The sequence below is a fragment of the Cnephaeus nilssonii genome (assembly GCF_951640355.1).
Source record: "Cnephaeus nilssonii genome assembly, chromosome: X".
NCBI classification, from domain to species: Eukaryota; Metazoa; Chordata; class Mammalia; order Chiroptera; family Vespertilionidae; genus Cnephaeus; species Cnephaeus nilssonii.
In genome coordinates, this window is record NC_137071.1 from 123860808 (window position 1) to 123888755 (window position 27948).

Consider the following 27948-nt stretch of genomic DNA (forward strand, 5'->3'; position numbering starts at 1 on the left):
CCCCCCTGTGTAGTCAGCCCAAACCAGTGACACCTCTTTCCCCTCCCTGAAGAACCACTCTCCTAAAATATTTTATTTTATTTGTTTAAATATATTTTTATTGATTTCAGAGAGGAAGGGAGAGGGAGAGAGAGAATATCAGTGATGAGAGAGAATCATTGATCACCTGCCTCCTGCATGCCACCCCACACTGGGGATCGAGCCCGAAACCCAGGCATGTGCCCTTGACCAGAATTGAACCTGGGACCCTTCAGTCTGCAGGCCGACGCTCTATCCACTGAGCCAAACTGGCTAGGGCTTTTCTTTTCTTTTTTTTTAATCCTCACCCAAGGATATTTTTTCATTGATTTTTAGAGAGAGTGGAAGAGAGAGGGAAAGACAGAGAAATATCGATGTGAGAAAAACACATCAATTGGTTGCCTCCTGCATGCGCCCTGACCGGGGCCCAGGCCCGGGAGGAGCCTGCACCCAAGATACATGCCCTTGACCGGAAATGAACCTGGGACCCTTCGGTCTGCAGGCCCACACTCTATCCACTAAGCCAAACAGGCTAGGCATGAATATTTTATTTTTCATTCCTTGCTTTTCTCTATAGTTTTACAACATATGACTGCATCCATAAATTGTGTAATTTTACACGTTTTTCCACTTTAAGCATTTTTATGACTTTTTTTGCATCAGCATTGGGTTTTCTGAGTTTCATCCATGTTGATACATATAGCTACAGTTCATTCATTATTTCCATACAGTATTCTGTATATGTCTCAATTTATTCATCCCATACTCTTGTTTGCATTCTTGCAGTTAAAAACAGGCTTTGGTGAACATTCTTGTAGTGTATCCCAGTACACATGTGCAAGGATTTCTCTAGGGAAGTGATTCTCAGACTTTTTGGTCCAGGACTTCCTTTAAGCACATTCTTTTTTAAAAAATATATATATTTTATTGATTTTTTTACAGAGAGGAAGGGAGAGGGAGAGAGAGTTAGAAACATCGATCAGCTGCATCCTGCACACTCTCCATTGGGGATGTGCCCACAACCAAGGTACATGCCCTTGACCGGAATCGAACCTGGGACCCTTGAGTTCGCACACTGACGCTCTATCCACTGAGCCAAACCAGTTAGGGCTAAGGACATTCTTAAAAATCATTGCAGCCCTAGCCAATTTGGCTCAGTGGATAGATGGTCAGTCCGTGGACTGAAGTGTCCTGGCTTCGATGTATCTTGGTTGCAGGCTCCCAATTGATGTGTCTCTCTCACATGGATATTTCTCTCTCTGTGCCTCTCCCCCTCCCTTCCACTCTCTAAAAATCAATGGAATAATATTCTCGAGTGAGGATTAACACACAACAAAAAAAATATGGTAGACCCCAAAGAGCTTTGGTCTTTGTGGATTATATCAATTGATATTTGCTGTATTAGAAATGAAAACTGAGAAAGCTTAAATATATTAAATGTTCAATAACAATAAAACCTGTTACATTTAACACAAAAACATGTTCGTGAAAAATAACTATATTTTCCAAAATGAAAATAATTTAGTGAGAAGAGTGGCACTGTTTTACATTTTTGCAAATCTCTTCACTGTATTGCTTAATAGAAGGCAGCTGGATTCCCGTATCTGCTTCTGCATTCGATCTGTTGTGCTGTCACATACCATGCAGCCTCTGGAAAACTCCACTCCACATTCTTGAGAAAATGAGAGTAAAAGAAGCAAATAACATCTTACCAGTGTCATGGCTTGGGTTTCCTGCCCTACCACCCCCTCCCCGCCCCCAGGATCCCCAGACCGCACTGTGAGGACCACTGCTCTGTGGTATATACCTACACTGAGTGGCCAGATTACTATGATCTCTGAACGCATAATAATCTGGCCACTCAGTATATATATATATATATATTAGAGGCCCGGTGCATGAATTTGTGCATGGGTGGGGTCCGGCCAGCCTGTCCAGGGGGAGGGGACATGGGCAGTTGGCCGGCCTGCCTGCTGGTCGAACTCCTGGTCGAGGGGACACTTTGCATATTAGCCTTTTATTATATAGGATATACACTGAGTGGCCAGATTATTATGCGTTCAGAGATCATAATAATCTGGCCACTCAGTGTATAATTGCTGGCTTATAGCATACGTGCATCATTCAACTTTACTAGAAAATGTCCAACTATTTCTAAAATGGTTGTATCCATTTACACTCCCATCAATGGTGTATCTGTTCGGTCTTCATTCATTCTGGTGTTTACCCCACCACTCCTCCAAAACTACATCTATCAAGGTCATTACCAATATCCCTATTGCCATATCCAATGGACTCTTTTTAAAATATATATATATATTTTAATTGATTTCAGAGAGGAAGGGAAAGGGAGAGAGAGAGATAGGAACAGCAACGATGAGAGAGAATCATCGATCAGCTGCCTCCTGCACACCCCACATTGGGGATCAAGCCTGAAACCTGGGCATGTGCCCTGACCGGTAATAGAACCGTGACCTCCTGGTTCACAGGTCAGTGCTCAACCACTGAGCCACGCCGGTTGAGCCCAATGGACCCTTTTTAATTCATCTTGACTTCTCAGCACTCTTTTTTTTTAATATTTTTATTGATTTTTTACAGAGAGGAAGGGAGAGGGATAGAGAGTTAGAAACATCAATGAGAGAGAAGCATTGATCAGCTGCCTCCTGCACACCCCCTACTGGGGATGTGCCTGCAACCAAGTTGCATGCCCTTGACCGGAATTGAACCTGGGACCCTTGAGTCCGCAGGCCGACGCTCTATCCACTGAGCCACACCAGCTAGGGCTCTCAGCACTCTTGAAACATCATCAACACACCCTCTAGTGCAGCGGTCACCAACCTTTTGGACCTTGGTCCGCGGACCACTGGTTGTCCTTATCTCTTTACCTCTTTCCCAGTCTCTTTGCCACCTCCTGCTTCTTCGCCCCTGAGTTCCTTGGGGCTCAGTCAAGGATCCTCATCCTTTCTTTGTGCTCTGTTTACTACTAACCTCTCATTTATATGTGAAACCCTGACCACTCTTCTGGGATGTGCTGCTACTGGCTTGTCTTCCCCACTTGGCTATCTCAACAGCATGTGGAACTAAACTCTTGGTGCTCCCTGAAAACCTGTCCCTCTTTCCGTCTTACTCACCTTAGTGAATGACCTGGCTTCACATGACCAGAATCCTGGGCGGCATCTTTGATTTCTCCCTTTCTCTCCCACCCCCAAGCCACCACACCAAGCCCTTTCAATTCTAAATATCTCTCAAATCTGTTTACCTGTCTCCATCTCCACCACCCCACCTTCTTCCACTCACCACCATCTGATTGCAGTAGGGTCCTAATGTTGTCCACCTCCAGTGCAATTCACAGCAGCCAAAGTAATTTTTAAAAATATATATTTTTATTGATTTCGGAGAGGAAGGGGGAGGGAGAGACAGAAGCATCAATGACGAGAGAGAATCATTGATCAGCTGCCTTCTGCACACCCCACACTGGGGGTCGAGCCTGCAACCTGAGCATGTGCCCCGAATGGAAATCGAACCATGATCTCCCGGTTCATAGGTCGACGCTCAATCACTGAGCCATGCTAGCTGGGTCAAGGTAATTTTTTTAAACATTAACTATACCATGTCAATCCCAAGCTTAAAACCTTTCAGTGTAGTGTATTCAGCATTTTTATCTATAAGAGATACTATTTCTTCGTGATTCACTTCAGCTATGATACAAACTGAAACAAAAATTTCATAAAACATACCCTTCCCGGGAAGCCTATGATACACTTTGATATTTTCTATTCTCTTCTCAAAATGATTTAAGTACCTTCTTCAAATTGACCCACATTTAAAAGCACCGTTTGTTTGTTTTTTTAAAAATATATTTTTGTTGGTTTCAGAGAGGAAGGGAGAGGAGAGAGATAGAAACATCAGTGATGAGAGAGAATCATTGATTGGCTGCCTCCTGCACGCCCCACACTGGGGATCTAGCCCACAACCCGGGCATGTGCCCTTGACTGGAATCGAACCCGGGACCCTCCAGTTCACAGGCCGACGCTCTATCCACTGAGCCAAACCAGCTAGGGCTAAAAGCACTGTTTCAATAGCTTTTGGTTGCTCATAGAATAAGACCCCTTCTCCTTTACCATGTCAATAAAGCCCTATGTAATCTGGCTCCCGCCTACCTCTTCTACCTCATATCCCACCCCTCTCGGCCTCAGCTCACTATGCTCTAGACACTCTGGCCTTCCTACAGTTCCTAAGTATACCATTCCCCAGGGCCTTCCCACTTGCTGTGTCCTCTGCCTGCAACACTCTTGCCTCCACTCATCATCTGCTAACTCCCACTCCTTCATATCTCAGCTTAACTATCAGTCCTTGTCTGAGCCCTCAAAGTTAAATTACCCCACCCATGATCTAGTTCCTATCACCTTGTTCTGTCCCTTTATAGCCTTACCAGAGGCCCAGCACACGAAATTCGTGCACGGGTATGGTCCCCAGGCCTGGCCTGCGATCAGGGCCATCTTCCTGGCTGCTGGCAGCTGGCCCCGCCCCCTGCTGCCATCCCCCCTTCCCAGTTCGCCATCAGGCAATTGGAGCCTGCCAGCCAGGGGGAGGGACCAAGAGGTTGGCTGCCCACCCACTCACCAGCCCATCCCCCAACACTGGTTGCCCTCTGTGTGTGGGCAACCAGCGGGGTGGGGGCCTTGGCCTGGCTACCTCTGGTTTCCCATTCCCCATCAGATGATCAGAGCCTGCCAGCCGAGGGGAGAGACCAAGAGGTTGGCTGGCAGGCCCCAATCAGACGATCAGGGCCTGCGGGCTCAGGGCAGCTCCTGCATTTGAGAGTCTGCCTCCTGGTGGTCAGTGCATGTCATAGCAACCGGTCGTTCTGTCGTTTGATCAGTTTGCATATTACCCTTTTATTATATGGGGTCACAATCGGTAATTATGCATGTTTATGTGTATTCACTATGTGTGTTTACTTCATGGTCCCTCCAGCACCAGGCTGTAAAATGCAAGAGCCAAGTTTGTTCACCACAGTCTTTTTTTAAAATATATTTTTATTGATTTCAGAGAGGAAGGGAGAGGGAGAGGGAGACAGAAACAACAATGATGAGAGAGAATCTCCGAGCCCGCAACCCGGGCACATGCCCCTGACTGGAATCGAACCTGGGACCCCGACGCTCTATCCCAGGCGTCCTCAAACTACGGCCCGTGGGCCACATGTGGGTGTTTTTGCCATTTTGTTTTTTTACTTCAAAATAAGATATGTGCAGTGTGCATAGGAATTTGTTCATAGTTTTTTTTAAACTATAGTCCAGCCCTCCAACGGTCTGAGGGACAGTGAACTGGCCCCCTGTTTAAAAAGTTTGAGGACCCCTGCATTGAGCCAAACCAGCCAGGGCTCACCACAGCCTTTTAAATTTTTATTTTATTGATTGATTTTAGAGAGAGATGAAGGGAGAGAGAGAGAGAGAGAGAGAGAGACATTGATTTGTTGTCCCACTTATTTATGCATTCATTGGTTGATTCTTGTATGTGTCCTGACCAGGAATCGAACCCACAACCTTGTATTGTGACGATGCTCCAACCAAATGAGCTATCCATCCGGCTAGGGCTGTTGACCACAGTCTTCTTCGTGTCTGTCTTATTCACTACTGTGTAACTAGCACTACACGTGGTTCCTGGCCCATAGTTTGTGCTCAAAAGGCATTCATAAAATGAGTGGTGCCCAGCCAACATGCTCAATGGTTGAGCATCGACTTATGAACCAGGAGGTCATGGTTCAATTCCCGCTCAGGGCACATGGCTGGGTTTCGGACTCCATTCCCAGTGTGGGGCATGCAGGAGGCAGCCTATCAGTGATTCTCTCTCATCATTGATGTTTCTATCTCTCTCCCTCTCCTTTCCTCTCTGAAATCAATACAAATATATTATTTTAAAATGAGTGGAGATCTGAAGAACAAATGAAGTGGAGAGAGTTTCACGCAGAGGCAACAGCATATGCAAAGACTCAGAGACTAGAGAGACTAAGACGGTCTAAGAATTTTAGCTTTCGCTTGCTTGGAGTCTAGACAGCCTGGCAGGGGCCAGACCATGCAGGGCGCAGCTTAACCTTCCCTGTTGTGGAAGGTAACTTTCCTTTTGAGTCAAAGGGGATTCATTGAAAGGTTCTCCACATCAAAGTGATATGATTTGATTTACCTTTTCAAAATATCAACTGCCTACGGTGTAGAGAATAGATTCCAGGGAACAGGCGTGCAATGGGAAGGCAGAGACAGCACTGCAGGTTAGAAATGATGCTGGCCTAACCTCAGGAAGTGGCAGCAGAAAGGAAGAGACTATGGAAATCAATTTGGGAGATATTCGGGAGGTTAAAATGATGAGACTTGCCCTAGCCAGGTTGGCTCAGTGCATAGAGAGTTGGCCTGAGGACTGAAGGGCCCCAGGTTCCATTCCCATCAAGGGCACATACCTCAGTTGCAGGATCCATCCCTGGTCCTGGTCCCGGTCCACGTGCGTGCGGAAGGCAACCAATCGATGTGTCTCTCTCACATCGATGTTTCTCTGTCCCTCCCCCTCCCTTACACTCTCTCTAAAAAAAAAAAAAATCAATGGAAAAGATATCCTCAGGGAGGATTAAAAAAAAAAAAGGTGGGACTTGGTGATTGCAGCAGATGGAGAAGAGAGAAGAATCAGGGGTATAGCTCAGGTTTTGGCTTTGATTGGGATCAGTCACTAAGGCAAAATACAAAGAAGGACAAACAGGTTGGGTAGAGAATGTGTTGAGTTGGGGAGACGCTAAGATTTTGGGTGTCTCTGAGGTATCAGGTAGAGCTGTCTAGTAACCAGTTGAATGCATAGGTCAAGAGAAATATCTGAGACAAATATCACATGATCTCACTTATTTGTGGAATCTAATGAACAAAAAGAATTCACCAACAAAATAAGACCCAAAGCAGGGAGGTATAGGACAAACTGACATACCTCAATGTGGGGTTGGGGGAACAAGAGTTAAACCAAAGAACTACTATAGATAGCCCATGGACACAGGCAATAGGGTGGTGAAGACCTGGGGTGGGTAGGGGCTGGGAGGAGTGGGGGAGGGGGAGGAAATGGGAGATATCTGTAATACTATCTCTTTTTAAAATATATATATATTTTATTGGTTTTTTTACAGAGAGGAGGGGAGAGGGATAGAGAGTTAGAAACATCGATGAGAGAGAAACATCGACCAGCTGCCTCCTGCACACCCCCTACTGGGGATGTGCCCGCAACCAAGGTACATGCCCTTGACCGGAATCGAACCTGGGACCCTTCAGTCTGTAGGCTGACGCTCTATCCACTGAGCCAAACCAGTTAGGGCACTATCTCTTCTTTAAAAAGAGAAATATCTGGACTTGGGGCATCAATTTGGCAGTCACCTGCAAAGAGATGGTAATTGAAGCCATGGGAGCCAATGTTAAAGAAGGCAAGAGTGCTCAAGCCAAAGCCCTAATGAGCACCATCATTTCAAGGGTGGACAAAGAAGATTCTGGAAAGGAAAAAGGAATTACAAAGAAGTAGGAGAAAAATGAGAATGTGGTGTCATGGAAGTGGCTTAAGGAGGAGGGAGTGGTCACCAGGGTCAAATGCTACCAAAAAGTCAGGTAGGATTACCTCTGAAAAGATTGTTGGGACCCAGCCAGTATGTCTCAGTGGTTGAGCATTGACCTATGAACCAGGAGGTCGCGGTTCGCTTCCCAGTCAGGGCACATGCCTGGGTTATGGGCTCCATCCCCAGTGTGGGTCATGCAGGAAGCAGTCAGATCAGTAATTAGTAATTCTCTCTCATCATTGATGTCTCTCTCTCTCTCTCTCTCTCTCTCTCTCTCTCCCTCTCTCCCTCTCCCTCCCTCTCTGAAATGAATAAAGATACATATTTTTTAAAAGATTCTGTTGGGTTTAGTTATACAGGCCACACAGACCTTGATGAGAGAGCAGTATCAGGCAAGTAGTGGAGGCAGATTGGAGTGGGTTGAAAGATAAGTGGGAAGTGGGAAAATTAAGACAGTTAAGTGTAGGCGACTCTTGAGAAGTTTATAGAGAAGAGAGGGAGGTTGTTGGAGAGGGAGACTTGGTGGTAATTGATTTGTTTAGAGATGGAAGAGACCTGGGTATGTTTAGATGCTGATGGGAAGGAGCCAGGGACAGACTCGGTAGGTTTGGTGGCAAAAAGTCAAAAACTTCCTTCTTGGCGACTCTGTGAAGTAGGAGGGGGGTCATCTGCTGAGGGTCAGGGGGCTGATGAAGTAGGGTGTGTGAGGAGGGGGAGGTTTGAAATGGCTGCTGTAGAACGGGCGGGAGGGAGGGAGAGCTGCCTAGAGACACACAGAGTTGTAGGTCAGCATTGAGGGCCTAAGTGGAAGCTAGGGACCAAGAGTCTATAGTGGCACAAATTTATGGGGTTGGATGCTTTTCTCCGGCAGTGTTTAGCTGCCTGGGCACAGACATGGAAAAGGCGGATAGTTGGACTGACCCAAGGTTGGGGTGTTGCCAGGCGTATGCGACAATCCTGGGAACTGAGGCTGTTGGCAAGAAAAGGGCGAAGTAAACGACCATGAGGTCCGGTCCTCCGAGCTGAGTGAAGAGTATCAAAGACAAGCCCTCTAGGAGCCCAGCCATAGGGAAAGTCTGGAACATGTGGCAAAGCTTCTGGAAAAGACATTGAAGGACAAGTGGAGGGAGGAAGACCTGAGATGGGACAGAAAGGCAGATTTGGGGGGTTGAGCCAGGAGGACTTGCCTGTGTGGGACCAGGAACGGATGGGGAAGGCAGGCAGAGGGGGAATTTTCAAGTTGGGGGGGGGGAGGGACTTGGAGGCGGTCGCAGGGAGAAGTGAGGCGGCCCCCAGCGAGGGGGCGTGGCCAAGAGCCAATCCCAGCGAGGGGGCGGGGCCCGGGGAACTGGGTCCCAGCGCCGCTGTGCCTGCGGCTGCCTCCGACGCTGCTCCCGCCTCCCCACCCCCCCCTTCCCCGGGCTCCTTCCCGCCCGCCGCCGCGGAGACCCAGGCCGAGGCAGGGGAGGACGGTGGAGCCAGGCCCTGGCCTCTCCCCTGCCCCCGCGGCTGGAGCATCATCCGGACGGATTGGCCGAGGGCGAGCCCCGCAGCCGGAGCGCGAGGCGGACACGCGCGCCCCCCGCCTCCGCCGTCCTCCTCCCCCTCCCTCCCCTCTCCCCTCCCCGCCCCTCCGCCCCCCAGCCTCCGCTGCGGCGGGAGGAAGAACCCTCTCCGACCAGCCAGGGGAGCCCAGATCGATTCCCATTCGGGGAGAAAGAAGAGACCCCGCTCTCCAACCAGCCCGACTCGCCCCGGGGCCTCGGAAGTGGCTCGCCGCCTGCGGGGGAGCCCCGACCCTCGCCCGGCCGCTGCCGCATAGACAGCGCTCCCCCGCGGGCCCCCGGCCCCGCCGAGCCCACTCCCAGCGCGGGGCCCGGGCCGGCGATGCCAGGCACGGCAGCGGCGGTGGCCGCGGCTGCTGCTGGTACTGCCACCGCTGCCACGGCCGCTGGCCCGGGCCCGGGCTGGGGACTCGAGGCTCCGCAGTGGGGCTGAACCCGCAGCCCCGCCCCCCGAGCCTGAAGCCGCTGCTTTGCCGGGCGCCGGGCCTCCTCAGCCCGCGCCTCCACCCCAGGAGCTGGAGCCAAGCGGGGAGCCCGGGCCCCGCGCCCAGGCCCGGACCATGCATGGCCACCGAGCCCCGGGGGGCGCCGGGCCTTCTGAGCCCGAACACCCGGCCGTGAACCCCCCCGGCGCCGCTCCACCGGCCTGTGCCGACTCGGACCCCGGAGTCTCGGAGCCTGGACCGCCGGCGCTCAGGGACTCGGGCTTGGCTCTCGGCGGAGCCCTGGAGCCCCAGTTTGTCGGACCCTCGGACGCTGGCCTCGGCGCGGCTCCGGGCCCCCGGGTCTTGCCCTGCGGCCCCAGCCCACAGCACCACCGGGCCCTGCGCTTCTCCTACCACCTGGAGGGCTCGCAGCCCCGGCCTGGTGAGTGATCCAGAGAGCTTGGGAGCCCGGCCGCGGGCCTGGTGCCGGGAGGGGGTTCTCGTCCTCGGGCTCTCCAAGCTCCACCTTGGGGCCGGCCCGCTCACCCTAAACCCTTGGAGCCTTCTCAACCTCCAACCCCTTCCCTCCCTCCTAGGCCTTCATCCAGCCCTTTCAACCTCTGTCTCCAGTCTTTTCTCTGGCCCCTGCGCCCCCTCAACCCCTCCGACCCCCTTCTGTTCCATCTGACGAGGCTAATGGGAGAGGGAGCACTCCCAAGAAAAAGGGGCAGGATGGCAAGGCAGCGAGGGGGGGGGTTGGTTGGGGAAGCGGGGTTTGGGGGAACAGGAGAAAAGGAGTCTCCCATTTGCCAAGCGCCTACGTTGTGCCAGGCACCAGGCTGGGTGCTTTACATGGGTTCTCATTTCATCTTCAGGAGCCTCCTGTGAAGGAGGGATCATTAGCCCCATTTCGCAGGGGGAGGCTCGGAGAAGTTTCAGTAACTTGCCCAAGGTCACGCAGCTAGTGCAGGGGCCAGGTTTCCAAACCAGATCTATTTGAGGCCAAAGTCTGTGCTCTTGCTGCTTTCCCCCAAACTGAGGTTGGAGACCATGTAAGTAATGCCAAGCCTTCTGCTTATGTGATTTTCTCCTGTGCTGTTAGCAGCTCTGGAGTATGAGTGGAAAAAAAAAAAAAAAGGATGGCGGATTGATCCAAGGTTGGGGTTTTGCCAGGTGTGTGTGGCGGGGAGGACAAGGGGAAGGAGGGAATGGAAGGTGCTGATGAGAGAGAAAGGTGGGCCAGGGGAGCCTGGGGGTCAAGCTGGAGGGGAGGGCTGGAGGGGCTGGTGGGGAGGGAGACAGCAGGAAGGTAAGGGCAGGCTTAAGCCAGTTGCACCCAGCTGGAGGGCTGCAAGGCTACAAGATTGTCTGTGGGGAGAAATCGGGGTGCTTGAACTTGGCTTTTCGGCAGGGCAGCAGCTCTTGGTCAGGTCACTTAGTGTCTGAGGAGTCGGGCAGGGCCTCCCCATCTGGGGACATCCCCGTGGGAACCTGAGCTTCCAGGCTCCACAGGTCTCTGGGATTGCGACCCAGCACCAGGTAGCAGTAGCGAAGCATCAAAACCCAGGCAAGAGCCCTAGCCGGTTTGGCTCAGCGCAAAGAGCATCAATCTGTGGTCGAAGGGTCCCAGGTTCAATGACGGTCAAGGGCATGTCCCTCGGTTGCAGGCTCCTTCCCCGGCCCGGGCCCTTCGGGGCGCATGCAGGAGGCAACCAATCCATGTGTTTCTCTCACATGATGTTTCTGTCTTTCCCTCTCTCTCCACTCTCTCTAAAATCAGTGGGAAAATATCCTCAGGTGAGGATTTAAAAAACAAACAAAACAAAACAAAAAAACCAGGCAAGCTGGATCCCTTGCTACTGTTATGACCTTGGGCTAGTCATGGAGCCTCTGGTATTTTTGCAGGGGCTCCCTGGGCGTGGGCAAGAGATATCCAGCTGACAATGGCCTTGAGCCCCCTCCCCTACATGTGGCTCCTGCCACTTTCCAAACTCCCCCGATACACTGGGTGGGGCAGGCTACTCAGCCACTTGACTGCAGCGCCTTTTTTCAGATCCCAAAACGGGCCACAAGCACGCCCACCTCAGGACCTTTGCATCTGCTTTGTCCTCTGCCTGGCAGCTCTCCCCCCTGCTTTCCACCTGGCTTGTTCCTCATCTTTCAGGTCTCAGCTCAGATGTCACCTCCTCCGAGAGACCTCCCCTGACCACTTAGGTAGGGCCACCTGTGAGTCTCCATGGCAGGTGCCAGCGCACTCCCGTCCCGGTACTCAGCACAGTCCGCAGTGATCTCATTGTCCGTGGCTGCTTGTTTATGGCCCGTCTCCCTCCACTAGAATGTGCCCTCCCGTGAGGGCAAGGGGATCGGATCTGTTTGGTTCACACTTGTATCCCCAAGACTAGTGCAGTGCCTGGCACACAGTAGGCGCTCAATAAATCCTTGTTGAACAAATGACTCAACAAATTCTAAGGGAGCACACGGAAGACCCTCAGTAACTATTGTCTAAGACCACGGTCGGCAAACTGCGGCTCGCGAGCCACATGCGGCTCTTCGGCCCCTTGAGTGTGGCTCTTCCACAAAATACCACGGCCTGGGGCGAGTCTATGTTGAAGAAGTGGCGTTAGAAGGAGTTTTAAGTTTAAAAAATTTGGCTCTCAAAAGAAATTTCAGTCGTTGTACTGTTGGTATTTGGCTCTGTGGACTAATGAGTTTGCCGACCACTGGTCTAAGAGAAGGACAACCGAATTCCTGCCCGCCAGATGCGCTTGGTCTGCAAGTCAGTAGCTGGGCAGCGTCTAGAACGCTCGTCCCTGGCCTCTGATCAATACACAGTGGAGATTCTGAGTTGCCACCCCCTCCACCAGTCCTTCCAAATTACCCATCACGATACCCACCCTGAACTGCCCCCCTCCTCCCCGCAAAAGTTTCCAGGATCCTTTTCCCAGTGAAGTCCCTGCCTCTGTCAGTCATTGGTGGGTGTCTTTTTTTAACCCCGAGCTGAGGATTGAGATTCATTCAGAAGGGTGTCAGGGAAGGACCTGGCCTCCCAGCCAACCATCCATAACCGACTCGCTGTGTGGCCCCGGGTGAGTGACTTCCCTTGTCTGAGCCTCGGTTTCTTCATGTGGAGAATGCCATGAGGCATCTAGGAGGTACTGGTGGCCAAGGCCTGCAGAATGAAATATTTTTTTTTAAATAAGAGGAAAACCTGAAGAGGAGGCGGTTGCATTACTCAGGCCCTGGCAAGGCGGGTGCTGGGCCATGTGATTCACAGCAGCATGAGGCGTGAGAGGCCCGCCTCCTCCACTGTTCAGCCGGCTCAGGGGTAGGCACAAATGACTTGCTTCTCTCTGCACAGTCCTCGCCTCTAATTGGCCCAGAGAGGACAGGGTTGGTGATTGTCAGGGGTGTGTGTGTGTGTGTGTGTGTGTGTGTGTGTGTGTGTGAAAAGCGTGTGGGGGAGAGAGTCCTGAACTTCAATTAAAGCGTTGAAACATTTTAGTCCACATGTTAAGACTTCTGTGTGCCTGCCACCTTCCTCTCTCAGAAGGCTGAGGCCTTTATTGAATCGCCATCCTCAGGACCCAGTGGCCCATTCTGGGCAGAGGGGGTTTTGAAAAATATTGGTATCATCCGTGTCAGCGGTCGGCAAACCGCGGCTCGCGAGCCACATGCGGCTCTTTGGCCCCTTGGGTGTTCTAACGCCACTTCTTTCAAAATAGACTCGCCCAGGCCGAAAACCGACTTCTGCGCATGGGCCACGAAGTTTCCATCGCACTGTATTTTGTGGAAGAGCCACGCTCAAGGGGCCAAAGAGCCGCATGTGGCTCGCGAGCCGCGGTTTGCCGACCGCTGATCCACGCGAAGCGTCTTGAATTGCTTCGAAGTGCTTTCTCTTTTAGTTATTCTGGTTCCTGGTAGGGGGTGGGGCCATTGTGTCCCATTTCCCAGATTGATAAAACCTGTGGCCTCCCCAGTGCGATGCCAGAGAGGGCTTTGAGAGAGGCCGAAAGGAGCTCCCAGGTGTAGGATTGATTGCTCATAGCGGTTTGGGGGGAAACCTACCCCATTTCTCAGGCCTAGAATATCCTTCCAGGTGCTGGGTATGGGGGGGCGCTTGGGGCTTGACTCTCCCTCGGTGGAAAGAGTTGTACCTGATGATCTTTCGTGGCTAGTGCAAGGACTGAGCCAGTTGCAGGGGCAGCAAGTGGAGCTGGCTGTCTTGGATTTGGAGCCTGGGGCACCCTCAGAGACCCTAGGACTTGGGATTGGAACTGGGAAGGATCTAGATACCTTTCCTGGGTTTCCCAAACTGGGTGAGCGTCAGAATCCCTGGTGGACTTTGAAAAAATAAATGTGATTCCCAGACTCCACCCCAGAGCTCCGGAATCCTGGGGTTGCAACCCAGGAATGTATTTTCAAAAACTCCTTCAGTCAGTGGTCGACAAACTGCGGCTCGCGAGCCACATGCGGCTCTTTGGCCCCTTGAGTTTTTTAGCAAAGGCCAGCTTAGGGGTACCCTAATGAAGTTAATAACAATGTACCTGCCTCTATAGTGTAAGTTTAAAAAATGTGGCTCTCCAAAGAAATTTCCATCGTTGTCCTGTTGATATTTGGCTCTGTGGACTAATGAGTTTGCTGGTCACTGCCTTAAGTGATTCTGATACACAGCCTGGAATAGGAACCACTGGGCAAGCCCATTTCCCAGTTGGACCGAAAGGTCGCCGGTTTTTTGTGTTTTTTTTTTTAATATATATTTTATTGATTTTTTTACAGAGAGGAAGGAAGAGGGATAGAGAGCTAGAAACATGGATGAGAGAGAAACATCGACCAGCTGCCTCCTGCACACCCCCCACTGGGGATGTGCCCGCAACCAATGTACATGCCCTTGACCGGAATCGAACCCGGGACCTTTCAGTCCACAGACCGACGCTCTATCCACTGAGCCAAACCGGCCCTGGCAAGGTCGCCGGTTTGATTCTAGGTCAGGGCACATGCCCAGGTTGTGGGTTCGATCCCTGGTCAGGGTGCATACCAGAGAGGCAAACCGTCCATGATCAATGTTTCTCTCACATCGATGTTTCTCTCTCTCTCCCCCCGCCCCTCTCTCTTTCAAAATCAATAAAAACGTATTCTCAATACAAGGAAGCATAAGATCTAAGTTACAAAACTCGAGTCAACCCCTCACCCGCATACACCCAAACACTGGCTGCCTCGGTTTACCCTCTATGCCCAGCTCTCATGAATGCCTACCATTTGGCAGTTCAAGCTGGAAGGCGCTTGCAGTTCTGGGACTCTGGGCATTCCGCAGCGCCCAGCACAGGGCCTGGTCCTAAGGAAAGGCTCTGGAGAGCAGCATGGAGGGCGTTTAGGTAGGACGTTCAGTGGGAGCAAAGGCACTGAGACATGGGGCATCCTGGGCCCCGGGGCTGGTATTGAGATGAGCGGAGAGATAAAGCCGGCAAAGGGACTTCATGCTGAGGGCAAGAGGGGACCCTGGAGGGACTGATGTGCTCGGAGGCGAGTGTTTGAGAGATTCCCACAACTGCATGTGCAGAGCGGGTGGTGGGGGTGCAAGAGTGGGAGCAGGGAGACAAGCAGGTGGGGAGGAGGTGATGGTAGCTTCGGTTTGAGCAGTGGCAGGCGAGGAGGGTAAGATCTGAGAGGTGTTTAGGTGCTAACATGGGCAGGCCCTGGTGATGGCTTGGGTATAGAAGCTGAGGAAGAGGGAGACGTCAGAATCCTCTGGTGGGTGGTGATGGAACCATCTAGAAGTAGGTGCAGGTTTGGGGGGAAGACCTGAGTTGTGTTTGAGATGTGTTGAGTCCGAGAAGCCTGGAGGGACTTCCAGGTGGAGGTGGCCAGTAGGGTTGGGAAGCTCAGAAGAGAGATGCTGGCCAGAGATATTTGAGACTTCTCACCGCCAGCGCTTACCCCGGACCACACAACTGCTCATGGCTCTGGGGGCCGGTCCCAGCCTTGAAGACATGGATAGTGGGGTGGCAGTTACGCTTGCTTGGGTAGATCATGCGCTACCTGCCCAGACTTTGCTTTAGACATGCCTGTAGGGGGCCGTTTTTAGAGCATATTTGCATCAAGCAAAGACCATTTCGTAGACACCCGGGGTAGTGGCTACTGCCAAGAACTGAGGGGGTACTCCTGAATTCCTGTGGCTCTGTAGGGGTTCTCTCTGTGGAGGGCATTCTGAGAGGCATAGCTGGAGGCTGCTTTTGGTAAGGAGATGAGGGGACTCCTCACAGGAGGGGGTGGGCTCTGCTGGGATTTTTGGGGAGCCGCAGTTGGAGATTCCAGGGGAGTGTCTTGAGAAAAGACCATCAGCTGGGGCCTTAAACACACGCAACAGAATGGAAAGCCTCTGGGCAGCTGGGAGAAGGACTTCCCCGGACCAGACTAAGAGAATTGAAGTTCCCAACTTGCAGGTGGTTGGGACCCCCATTCCTCCGCCCCTTCAGGTGCCTCTGTCCCCGGGGCAGGGCCCAGCTGGTGCTACCTGCTGCCTCCAGGGGGAGTGGCAGCTAACAGCCCCCCAGATGGACTCACACCGGCCTTTCTGGGGGGCCAGGCAGCTAAATGCCTTAGGCAGATGCGGAGCTGGCCAGACGCGGGCTGGGTGGGGCTAAGACCTGTCTGGAATGGGGGCCGGAAGCGCAATCTGCCACTGGCCTGCCCCTCAGAGCTCCGTTCCCGCATCTGGAGAGAGCAGGTACCCTTGGGGCAGTGAGTCCAGCCGCTCCCTGTCTCCCATACCCAGTTCCTTGGACCCAGAAGGTATCACATCTCCAAAAGGTGCCTCAAAACACACACAAGGGCTGGAGACAAGGCTGCAGGGCAAGCAGCGAAAAAAACCTCAGCATTCCTGGCTCTGCCATGGATTCACTGTGCCCCCAGGCTTCCCTTCTCCCCTCGGGGCCTTAGTTTCCCCATTTGTAAGCCTGTGGACCTGGTCATCGGCTCTGATTGGTGTAATGGTGTATCATACTTGGGGAGTGGTTGAGCAAGAGCGGCAGGGGAGCCAGGAGGGCATGTCTTCATTGAACAAGCGTTTATTGAGCACCTACTATTTGCTTGGTCCTGGGAGAGGTCATGGATGGGCAACGAGGCAGGCGTGGATCCCTCTCTAGCAGGGACGACAGACGCCACAACTGATGGCAAGCCAAGCGCGAATGCCACAGGAGGAACGGATGAGGAGGGGGCGGGCCAGGAAACAGGACACGTGTATGAGACCCGAAGGGAAAGTAGGGGTCCAGAGGTAAGGAGAAGCAGCCACTGCCCGCTCGCTGGGGCCACGGGAGCCACATGTGCCAAAGCCCCGGGCGGAAGAGAGCACTTTCGAGGAACAGACAAGAGGCCATTGTGACTGGCGGGTGGGGGTGGGGAATGTTCCTGAGCTGGGCCTTACTGGTCCCCAAGCGCAGGAGTTTGGAGTTCACCCCGGGAAAGGGAGCGGGGCTGCAGGAATCGGAGGGGACCCGTTTTCACAAAGTGGCCGTGGTGTTGAGTGCCTTGGGGGGGGGGGGGGGCGTAAGGATGGGAGGGAAAAGGGGGTTAGGCTGGAGTGAAAGAAGATGTATGGGTTGTAGAGTGATGTGAAGTGTGGTCTGCAGGGTTGGGGGCTGGCTGGATGTATGAGCAGAGGGAGAGGGAGGAGCGATGGAGAAAGCCGGCCTGTAGCTTGGGGAGCTGGGTGGATGGAGGTGCCCTCCCAGGATGGGGCAGGGGTGTGGGGCAGGGTGCAGAGCCTGCCGAGCCTGGAGATGGGCATTTAGGTGTGAGTGCCCAGTGGGCATCAGCTGTGCCCATCGGGGCCCCAGCGTCAGGCGGTGAGGGGCACAGGTGTGTGGCCGAGGCCCAGACAGGGAGCTGCAGGTTCCGCCTGCCGCTGCTGGAAGCTTCTAGCCATCGGGGCGCTTCCCCGTGGCCCCGTGCACGGAAGGGGTTAAGTCCTGGACGGAAGGCGTGTGGAGAAAGCGGGAAAGGCAGGACTGGCAGGGCTGGCCCCAAGGAGCCGCAGCTGGCATGGGCGCCCTTCCGCCCCGGCCGGCCTGCTGGGCCCGCGCCGCCGCCCACGCCGCCGCCGCCGCCGCCGGCTCCTTCGCCTCCACCTCCACCTTCCCTGCTCCCCCTCCAGCTCCGCCGGCTCCCCGAGGCGGGGCCTCCGCCTAATGCATTCCAGGTGTGGACCCGGCCCCTCCCCCACCCGGGCAGCCGGGAGGGGGCAGGGACGGCGTGGGTCTCACTGTGCATCGCATCGGGGGCTCCAGGCTACACACCCCGCAGCCTGCTGTCTCGGGAGAGTCCCTTCCGAGATCTCTGTGTGCGCCCCGTGGGTCTGGCAGGGTCAGGCAGTGGGGAGAGAGCCCCCCCCCCCCCGCCCCCAGATCCGGCCCTGCCACTTTCTTTCTAGCTTCATGGGACCTCACCTCTCTGAGCCTCGTCTAGAAAATGGGGTGATCATCCCCACCACCTGGGTGTTGTAAGGATTGGATGCCTCAGGGAAAGCCACGTTCAACAGATGGCCCCGCCTGCCCTTTCTGTCCCTGCCCCTTGGCTTCTGGGCCTGCACCTCACTGTCCCCGGCTCCCTCCGACTTGCCCCAGTGATGCCTGTCTCCCTCTCTAGCTGTCCGGGTCTCTGCGTCTCTAGTTTTCCCGTCTTCTCCCTCCTCGTCTTTGTCCCAGTCTTTTGCCTTCATAATCTCTCTTTCGCCAACTCTCAATTCCGACCAGGCCTCTGATGACAGGGGAAGGGGGTGGGGGTGGGGGGGGGAAATGGGTGGGGGGTGGGGTCCCTGGGGTCACCCACAGCTGGGGTCACAGGGGCCATCCCCTAGTGGCTTTGTCCTCACTGGGAGGGAAATCCCAGCCAGCGTGGCAGCCCCGGCACCGGGTAATTACTGCCCCCAGTGCTCCCAGCTGCAGCTCCACTCCCTTCCCTTCCTGTCCTCTGAAGTCCCCAGCCCCTCCCGCTCTGGCCTTAGGTCCAGAGACACTGGGAGGAGGTAGCCAGGCCCTCACAGCAATCAAGGAACTGGAAGCTGTATTCCCCTGTGGTTGTGGTGTGTGCGTGTGCGCGCATGTGCCTGGCGGCCTGGCCGTTCTGTCCCCGCGGGTCTGTGTTTTGTGCGTCTCAATGTTCTTGTTTCCGTTTGCCCCCGTGTGTGTTCCAGCGTGTGTCTGTATATCCATGCGTCTCTCTGAGTCTGTAATATGTTGTATGTTGCTGTGTGCCTGGGTGTGTGTGTCATCTTGGCTCTGGCTAAGCCCCTGGGGGTTTCTAGATGTGTCTGCATGTGGGTGTCTGGATGTAGATCTTGTGTGTGTGTGCGCGCACGTGCGCATGTGCACGTGTGGTGTTGCTGTGCTGTTGTCCATCTCCGTATGCCTCCTAGTACCTTAGTGGTGCTGGCTGGTGTGTGTGTGTGTGTGTGTGTGTGTGTGTGTGTGTGTGTGTGTTGGCCTTTCCTGACCCTTTCTCTTGCTCTGGAACCTTCTTGGAAACCCAGCTTCTCTGTTCACTGTGCCCTCAAACACACTCTTCACCTCCCCACCGCTAGCATCCGCACCTTTGCTCACTTTTCTCCCCTGGCCTGCACCACCATGCTCAGTCCGGCTCTACCTGTAAAAACACACCCATCCTGGACAGCGGAGCTCAAAACCCTCCTCCTTTAGAAAGCCCCTCCCCCCAGTGTGATTTCTTTCCCAACTCAGCAGACATTGACTGAGGGTGTGGTGTGCTCTGTGGCTCTGGACATAGGCACACTTGGGATCAAGTCCCAGCTCAACCACTTCTAGCTGTTTATCCTCAGGCAGGTTTTTGTTTTTGTTTTGTTTTTTTTTGCTTCTCTGTGCCTTGGTTTCCCCATCTGTAACACGGAGTCAATGGGCTTGTTAGGAGGGTGCCACACTGGAAAGCGTCAACACAATGCCTGGCCCGGAGTAGGTGTGCATCAAACAGTTGTATCCCCATACCTTATATCCTCCACTAAAAAGTGAACACCTTCAGCCCTAGCCAGTTTGGCTCAAAGGATAGAGCATCAGCCTGCGGACTGAGGGGTCCCGGGTTCAATTCCAGCCAAGGGCACATACCCGGGTAGCAGGCTCCATCCCCAGTGTGGGGCGTGCAGGAGGCAGCCGATCAATGGTTCTCTCTCATCATTGATGTTTCTATCTCTCTCCCTCTCTGAAATCAATGCAGATATATTTTTTTTAAAAAAGTGAACACCTTCAGTTCCAGAGAGTTCTGAAAGTTCCTCCTGCTCTCTTCTCCAGGTGTCCTGCCCAGGGCAGAATGTGAACTGGACCAGACAGAACAAAAGGCAGATTCTAGTTCAGGGAACTGCTGACAAGTATTGCGTGAGCCAGCACTCTGAGCCTTCTTGGGTCCAGAGGAGACTGGGCCTTCCAGTGGCCGGAAGAGGGGACCCCCAAGGCTGCCACCCAAGAGCCATAAGATAGAGCAGGAGAGAAACAGCAGAAATGGAAGGGGCTTTAAGGACCAGCTAACTGAGGTCTTGCAAAGTGGTGGCCCGCAAGTGGAATTTGACTCCCAAGTTTCATTTGGCCTAGTCACTGTTTTGAAAATTGGGGTATTTCACACAAAAGTCTGGATTTCTGATTCTCTCAAAATACTGGAAGATCTGAAAATAAATACAGGGCCCCATTAATTCAATGCAGCAAGTAAATGGGTGGAAGGAGGAGCTGCGGTTCCTATTTTAGGAGAGGCATGTGCTGTTCAGTTTACCCCAGTCCTCACCATGCCCTATTGCCCTACACTGTCCCATTTGACAGAGATGGCCTCACTTTACACAAAGGTCCACACTGGACAGAAACATCCTTCACTTTTAAGAAGATGTCTCACTTTGCTAAGAAATTTCCTCCATTTTACAGAAGAGTCTTCTACTTTGTCAGTCTTTCACTTATAGACAGGCCATCCATTTTACACCAGGGTCTTTTTAAAAAATATGTTTTTATTGATTTTTCAGAGAGAGGAAGGGAGAGGGATAAAAGCATCAATGAGAGAGAAACATCATCCATTGACCGCCTCCTGCACGCCCCCTACTGGGGATCCAGCCCGCAGCAACTCGGGCCTGTGCCCTGACTGGGAATCGAACTGTGACCTCCTGGGCCATGGATCGATGCTCAACCACTGAGCCACACCGGCCAGGCTACACCAGGGTCTTCATAGAACTCTTCCTCACTTTGCAGAATGCCCTTCCACTTTGAGGAACGATGCCTCCATTTTCTAGAAACTTCTTCCCTTCACAGAAGGGACCTTCTTTAGATCAAAGAGACTGCGTTTTAAAGAAAATGTCTCCATTTTACAGGCGGGATCACTCGGGGAAGCTTATTCAACGGCTCCCATTTTCCAAAGGTGCCTTCACTCTAAGGAAGGTGCCCCCATTTTTATGCAGAGTCTTTTTAAAAATATATATTTTATTGATTTTTTACAGAGAGGAAGGGAGAGGGATAGAGAGTTAGAAACATCTATGAGGGAGAAACATCGATCAGCTGCCTCCTGCACACCCCCTACTGGGGATGTGCCTGCCACCAAGGTACATGCCTCTGACCGGAATCGAACCTGGGACCTTTCAGTCCACAGGCTGACGCCCTGTCCACTGAGCCAAACCGGTTTCAGCTGTGCAGAGTCTTTATGTTTCAGAAGACCCGTCTGCTTCAGGGAAGGGACCTTCCAGCTACCCCCCCCCCCCCCACACACACACACACACACACGGCGCGCGCGCGCACACACACACACACACACACACACACACACACACACGGCTCACACTTGACAGAGCTTTGTGATTGAACTTGCAGAGGACATCTGCCAGGCCCAGCGAGGCTGGGTGCAGTCTGGCCACACAGGTGGAGTGGATGTCATGTGCAAAGGGCCGGTGGGAAGAGGTGGGGGGCGCTGCCTCTATCCTGCTTTGTTCTCAAGCTGGGGGACTCCTCTGACCCACGTGGAGCGGGCTTCCCAAAAGGCACTTTCTTATTTACTGCTGTTTTTCCTTCTCCACTCCCTCTGTTCCCTCTCCCCCACCCCGCCCCAGGAATTCCAGCAGTCCCAGGGGCCTACCTCTCAGCCTGGAGAGGCCAAGATCTGGGCGTGCATTGGGGATCAGGAGGCCTGAGCGCTGGGGCCGCCTTCATCCCACTCTAGGATCTCACCAGTTCCTCACATCGCACATCTCAACATTTTGCAAATGGGGACATTGGGGTCCAGGGCTGTGAAGTGACTCCCCAGGTCACCAGGGAGTTAATGGCCTGGCCAAGGTCCAGTCCGAGGCCCTATTGGCTGTCTTGAGATTAAGCCAAGGCTACAGCTGGGAAAGGGAGTGGGGGTGCTTCTGGCCAGGGAGGGGGGACCGTGGGAGCTGAAGTTCCCCGAAAGAGATGAGGAGAGTCCAGCCCGTGTGGCTCAGTGGTTGAGTGTTGACCTAGGAACCAGGAGGTCACGCTTCGATTCCCCGTCAGGGCACATGCCCGGATTGCCAGCTCGATCCCCAGTAGGGGGCGTGCAGGAGGCAGCCGATCAATGATTTCCTCTCATCATTGATGTTTCTATCTCTCTCCCTCTCTCTTCTTCTCTGAAATCAATAAAAAGGTATTTGAGCCCTGGCCAGTTTGGCTCAGTGGATAAAGCATTGGCCCACAGGCTGAAGGGTCCTGGTCCTGGGTTTGATTCTGGTCAAAGGCACGCACCTCGGTTGCAGGCTCCGTCTGGGCGCGTGCGGGAGGCAACCAATTGATGTGTCTCTCTCACATCGATATGTCTCTCTGTCTCTCCCCCTCCTTTTTCTCTCTCCCTGTTTCCCTTGGGATGGGCAGCCGAGGAGTCCTGGTCCTCACACTCAGCTGGGGGGCAGACCTGCTCTGCCTGTAAGCCCAGCAGCATGTGCTCAGGGCACCTACCAAGCCTGGACTTGCAGCAACCAGAGACAATTTTTGGAATGATTTTGCTATTTCCATAACAATAAGGTGTCATGGGGAAATTCAGACTTCTGTTTTAACACTTACTTCACCGTGGTTTACAGCTTGAGTGGAATTTGAATGGAGTGGGGATGGGGCGCCACAGTCTTTTCATTGCCACCTGCCTCTAGTGGGAATCCAGCCGGATCTGAGGAGCTGCCAGTGGAGAGTGGGGCTGGATTCCGAATCCGAATCCGAATCCGAATCCATCTCTGGCTGGTTTGCTTGTGTTTGCAGTGTCTCCATAGCTTTGTGCAGTTTCGTGTCTGTGATGTGCAGTTCTGTTGGCTTTTTAAAAATATGTATGTTTTATTGATTTTTAGAGAGAGAGGGGTAGAGAGATAGAAACATCGATGAGAGAGAAACATCATGATTGGCTGCCTCCTGCACACCTCCCTACTGGGGATCGAGCCCGAAACCCCGGGCATGTGCCCTGACCGGGAATCCAACTGGCGACCTCTTGGTTACTGGGTCGACACTCAACCACTGAGCCACACCAGCTGGGCAGTTCTGTTGGCTGTTAAGCCCAATACACCCACATTGCTCCGTGGGTGGGGGACACTATGCCCTTTCCCTTCATTGTCTCATGGACTCCCCAAACCAGGGAGTTGTGGTTATTATCCTATTTTTCCGACGTTGAAACTGAGGCTCGGACAGCTGGCGAGGCTTGCTTAGGGTCATACAGCGAGTAAATGGGGGTGTCGGGATTTAACTGCCGCGTGAACTCTGAACCAGCTGTTCCTAATGAAGGTGTTGTGACACCTAACCCATGCCGTGCGCTCGGCAAGTGTGGTCACACCACCCTTCTTCGGAATCGCCAAGTACCACAGGTTCCTAATATTGACTTTGGTTTTTATTTTTATTTTTTTAAAATATATTTTATTGCCAAAACCGGTTTGGCTCAGTGGATAGAGCGTCGGCCTGCGGACTCAAGGGTCCCAGGTTCGATTCCGGTCAAGGGCATGTGCCTTGGTTGCAGGCACATCCCCAGTGGGGGGTGTGCAGGAGGCGGCTGATCGATGTTTCTCTCTCATCGATGTTTCTAGCTCTCTATCCCTCTCTCTTCCTCTCTGTAAAAAATCAATAAAATATATTTAAGAAAAAATAATAAAATATATTTTATTGATTTTTTACAGAGAGGAAGGGAGAGGGATAGAGAGTTAGAAACATCAATGAGAGAGAAGCATCAATCAGCTGCCTCCTGCACACCCCCTACTGGGGATGTGCCTGCAACCAAGGTACGTGCCCTTGACCGGAATCGAACCTGGGACCCTTCAGTCCGCAGGCCGACACTCTATCCACTGAGCCACACCGGTTTCGGCTTGACTTTGGTTTTTAATAAATAAGATGAGCCCTGCTGGCGTAGCTCAGTGGTTGAGCATCGAGGTCACAGTTCGATTCCCAGTCAGGGCACATGCCTGGGTTGCGGGCTCGAGCCTCAGTGTGGGACGTGCAGGAGGCAGCCGATCAATGATTCTCTCTCATCATGGATGTGTCTATCTCTCTCTCCCTTTCCCTTCCTCACTGAAATCAATAAAAATATAAAACAATCAAAATAAATAAATGAATAAATAAGACGAGATTCAAGGTAATGCCTGAAATAATGGCACTGTCGCAAGCATTCAGCAGCCGGCTGCTGGGCAGGGTAGGGAGGGGGGCTGGCTCCCAGGTGCCACCTTGGAGGCCTAGCTCTGCTTCATTCACCCGAAGCCCTCCTTGCCTGGGGGTGCTGGAAGTCACCCCCAAAAGTCCTGTAAGTCCTGTTAGGTTCGCATTTCAGATAGACAACAAATCCTTTTTTATTATTTTTTAAATATATTTTATTGATTTTTTACAGAGAGGAAGGAAGAGGGATAGAGAGTTAGAAACATCGATGAGAGAGAAACATCAATCAGCTGCCTCCTGCACATCCCCCACTGGGGATGTGCCCGCAACCAAGGTACGTGCCCTTGACCGGAATCGAACCTGGGACCGTTCAGTCTGCAGGCCGACGCTCTATCCACTGAGCCAAACTGGTTTCGGCAAGTTTTTAGTATACGGAGGCATGAGCCATGCTTCCACTCCGAAATTATTCATTGTTTTTCCGAAATTCAAATACAGCTGGGCAGCCTGTATTTTATCTGGCCACCCTGTGGCTGGCCTCTCCCTCCCCAGGCCCGACTGGCTGACTCCCTTGCACTTCCTGAGCCGCACTGGGCTCCTCCTGAATGAGAGTCTCTTGTCTTTGAGATCCGGATCCTCCCCGAAGGTCAGGGTCAAGACTGCCCTCCGGCCTGTCCGCCTGTCCGGGTGCAAACCCCCACCTCCGCCCCGCAGCAGCGTGGCTGTGTGTGTGTGTGTGTGTGTGTGTGTGTGTGTGTATGCACGCCAAGCCTGCCACACACGGACATGTGAACAGTGTGTGTGTGTGTGTGTGTGTGTGTGTGTGTGTGTGTGTATGCACGCCAAGCCTGCCACACACGGACATATGAACAGCTCTGAGGTTCTCACTAGGTCTTGAGGACGGTGCACACCACCGTGGGGCTGGGTGCATTTTCACAGAGAGTGGTGAGGTTTGGGGGTGTGACTTAGAATGGGGGTGCCTTTTTGATCTCTGCTTCAAGGGGCACTGGGGACTCTGGGGAGCCCAGGCGGAGGGGCCAATGCTGGTGGAGGACCTAGTCAGGGGTGTAGATGTGGGTGTGCTTACATGTGTGAGAGAGAATGTTGTGGATTATTAAAAAAAAACAGGCCAGCCCTAACCGGTTTGGCTCAGTGGATAGAGCGTCGGCCTGTGGACTCAAGGGTCCCAGGTTCGATTCCGGTCAAGGGCATGTACCTTGGTTGCGGGCACATCTCCGGTAGTGGGTGTGCAGGAGGCAGCTGATCGATGTGTCTCTGAGCATCGATGTTTCTAACTCTCTACCCTTCTCCCTTCCTCCCTGTAAAAAATCAATAAAAAACAAACAAACAAACAAAAAAAAAACAAAAACAGACCAGTGCTAGCTGGTTTGGCTCCGTGGATAGAGCGTGGGCCTGCAGACTGAAGGGTCCCGGGTTCGAGTCTAGTCAAGGGCACGTACCTGGGTTGCAGGCTTGATCCCTAGCCCTAGTCAGAGCGACCAGTCACTGTGTCTCTCTCACATGGATGTTTGTCTTTCTGTCTCTCCCCCTCCCTCCCACTCTCTCAATGGAAAAATATCCTCGGGTGAGGAATAACAACAACAACAACAATTCTTTTTTGAATAAAATAAAATAAAATGTAAGACAGAAAGGGGAAAAAAAAGTACAAAAACAGGCCAGAGGAAAGCAGTGCAGGCCGGAGCTGGGCGGGGAGGGGATGGGGCAGTGGGCAGGGCTGTGGTATCTCGGAAGGGGAGGGCCTCGAGGGAGCTCCCATAGCACGGATGGGATTTTTATATCCTCCAGTTCCGCGTCCACCAGGCTCAGAGCAGAGCTCAGAAATATGTAGGGGATTAAATGAACCCAGGGGAAGCCAGAAAGCCCAGCAGGTCATGAGGGGCCGCCGAGGCCTAGCTGAGCAGTTCCTGTTTTCCCCACGGGAGCCACAGAAGGTTCTTGAGCAGGTAAGTGGCAAGCCCTGGGGCCACGGGGCCCCTGAGGGAAAACGGGGGACAGGGACATGTAGGCAGAGGGTCGGGGAGGGGAGCACTGAACTGGAGCCTTGCCTGGTTCTTGTCCAGGCTGAGCCTCCTGAACTGGAACCCCATGGTTCCATCTCCGTATGGGTGGGTTTGGGGGTGTGGCTCCCCCTAGCCACACTGCAGCTCACCTGTCTCTGAAGCACCGGGGTACACCCCGCTCCCCCTGGCTCCCCTCTTCTCCAGCCTCACCTGAGAGAGCATGCTTAAGGAAGGAGTCCAGTCCAGGACCAGTCCGTGGAAAGTCTGCATGGACTTGCTCTGTGATCTTGGGCAAGTCATTGCCCCTCTTTTTTTTGGGGGTGTGTGTGTGTTAATCCTCATCCAAGGATATTGTTTCTATTGACATTTATCTATTTAGTTAGTTAGTTAGGTTTTCCATTGACTTTTTTTTAGAGAGAGTAGAAGGGAGGGAAGGAGGACGGAGAGAGAGGGAGGGAGAGAGAGAGAGAGAAACATCGATGTGAGAGAGACCCATGGATGGGATCTATAGAACTTGCAACCCAGGTAAGTTCCCTTGTCTGGGAATCGAACCTGAGACTCTGGTGCATGCTCTCTAACCACTGAAAACACCAGCCAGGCCTTTTTTTTCTCCCTGCTAATCCTCACCGGAGGATATTTTTCCCATTAATCTGTGCAGAGAGTAGAAGGGAGGGAGAGAGGAAGAGGGAGAAACATCAATGTGAGAGACACATCGATTCGTTGCCTCTCGCACGCACCCTGACAGGGGCTGGGCACAAACCTACAACACTTCTGTGTGGGGGGTCGATGCTCTAACCACTGAGCAACACGGCCCATGGCTCATTTCCCCTCTCTCTGTCTTCATCTCCTCATTAGAACCTGGGCTGAAAATCCCTGCCCCTCTTCACCTGGGGGTCCAAGAGGCCCCGGACTAGCTGAATTTCATTCAGCTTCCCATTGTGAAGGGCTGCCTGCACAGGGGCCGAGAAGAAGGAGAGGCTGGGCCACATCAGCGCCTTGGTGTGGCCACCCTATCCCCAGGACAGGCAGTGGAGCAAAGGGAGAGGAGCCCCGGCCAGGGCCCCGCTGCCCTGTGCAGAGTGGGGGGGGGGGGGGGCGGGGGGGTGGGACTTGCCCAGGGAGGCCTGCCTGCTTTGAGGTGGAGTCAGGGCCGGGTCCTCCAGGCCAGAGGAGGCAGACAAGGGGCGCCTGGGACCCCAGCACCTACATGTGTACCTCCGATTGGGGTCTCTGCGTGGCGGAGCGGCCGGCTTTACTCTCTGGATCCCTGTCTGTGTCTCTCACTTTCTCTGGCCATGTATTTCCCGAACTGTGTCTCTGCGTGTGCCACCCTCCAGGTGATTCATCCTCCTCAACCCCACACCCAGGGGGAGGGCAGGGCAGGACCAGGCCAGGATGTGCTGAGCAGGGCAGGGTGAGCAGCCCAGCTGAGCTAGAGGAGCGCCTCCCCGCTCCCAGCCTGGGCCCTGCCTGCCCAGGTGGGAAAGGAAGCGAGGAAACGGCACCCAAAACCAGGTACAGGGTGGGGGCGGGGGGCTCAATCCGGGCCCTGGGGCACCGGGTTCCCTCAGGACTAGGAGGGCACCGTGGCCTCAGTCCCCTGGGGCCTATCTGGCTGGACTGCGGCCAGGGCGGTGTCAGGGAGTCCGGGAAGCTGCTGGAACCCTGGGGGTTGGGCTAGCCCTTCCCTCCAGGACCGGGAGACCTACAATTGCCTGGGACTCTTATGCCAGTGTGACCCTGTAGGCC

At 53.4% G+C, this 27948-nt stretch overlaps 1 protein-coding gene across 2 annotated transcripts in view; it reads left to right on the forward strand.

The window, feature by feature from the left end:
• Positions 1–9000: 9000 nt before the first annotated feature.
• The window catches only part of FGD1 (FYVE, RhoGEF and PH domain containing 1), a 42011-nt gene continuing 23063 nt past the window's right edge, over positions 9001–27948 (forward strand). The window contains exon 1 of one of the 2 annotated variants that reach the window (XM_079764785.1): positions 9001–10026. In XM_079764785.1, the coding sequence (XP_079620911.1) occupies positions 9720–10026 (307 nt within the window). In that variant the 5' untranslated portion in view covers positions 9001–9719. Of the gene's footprint in view, positions 10027–25978; positions 26143–27948 lie in introns of those variants that run through there. The other variant, XM_079764786.1, reaches the window with a different exon arrangement.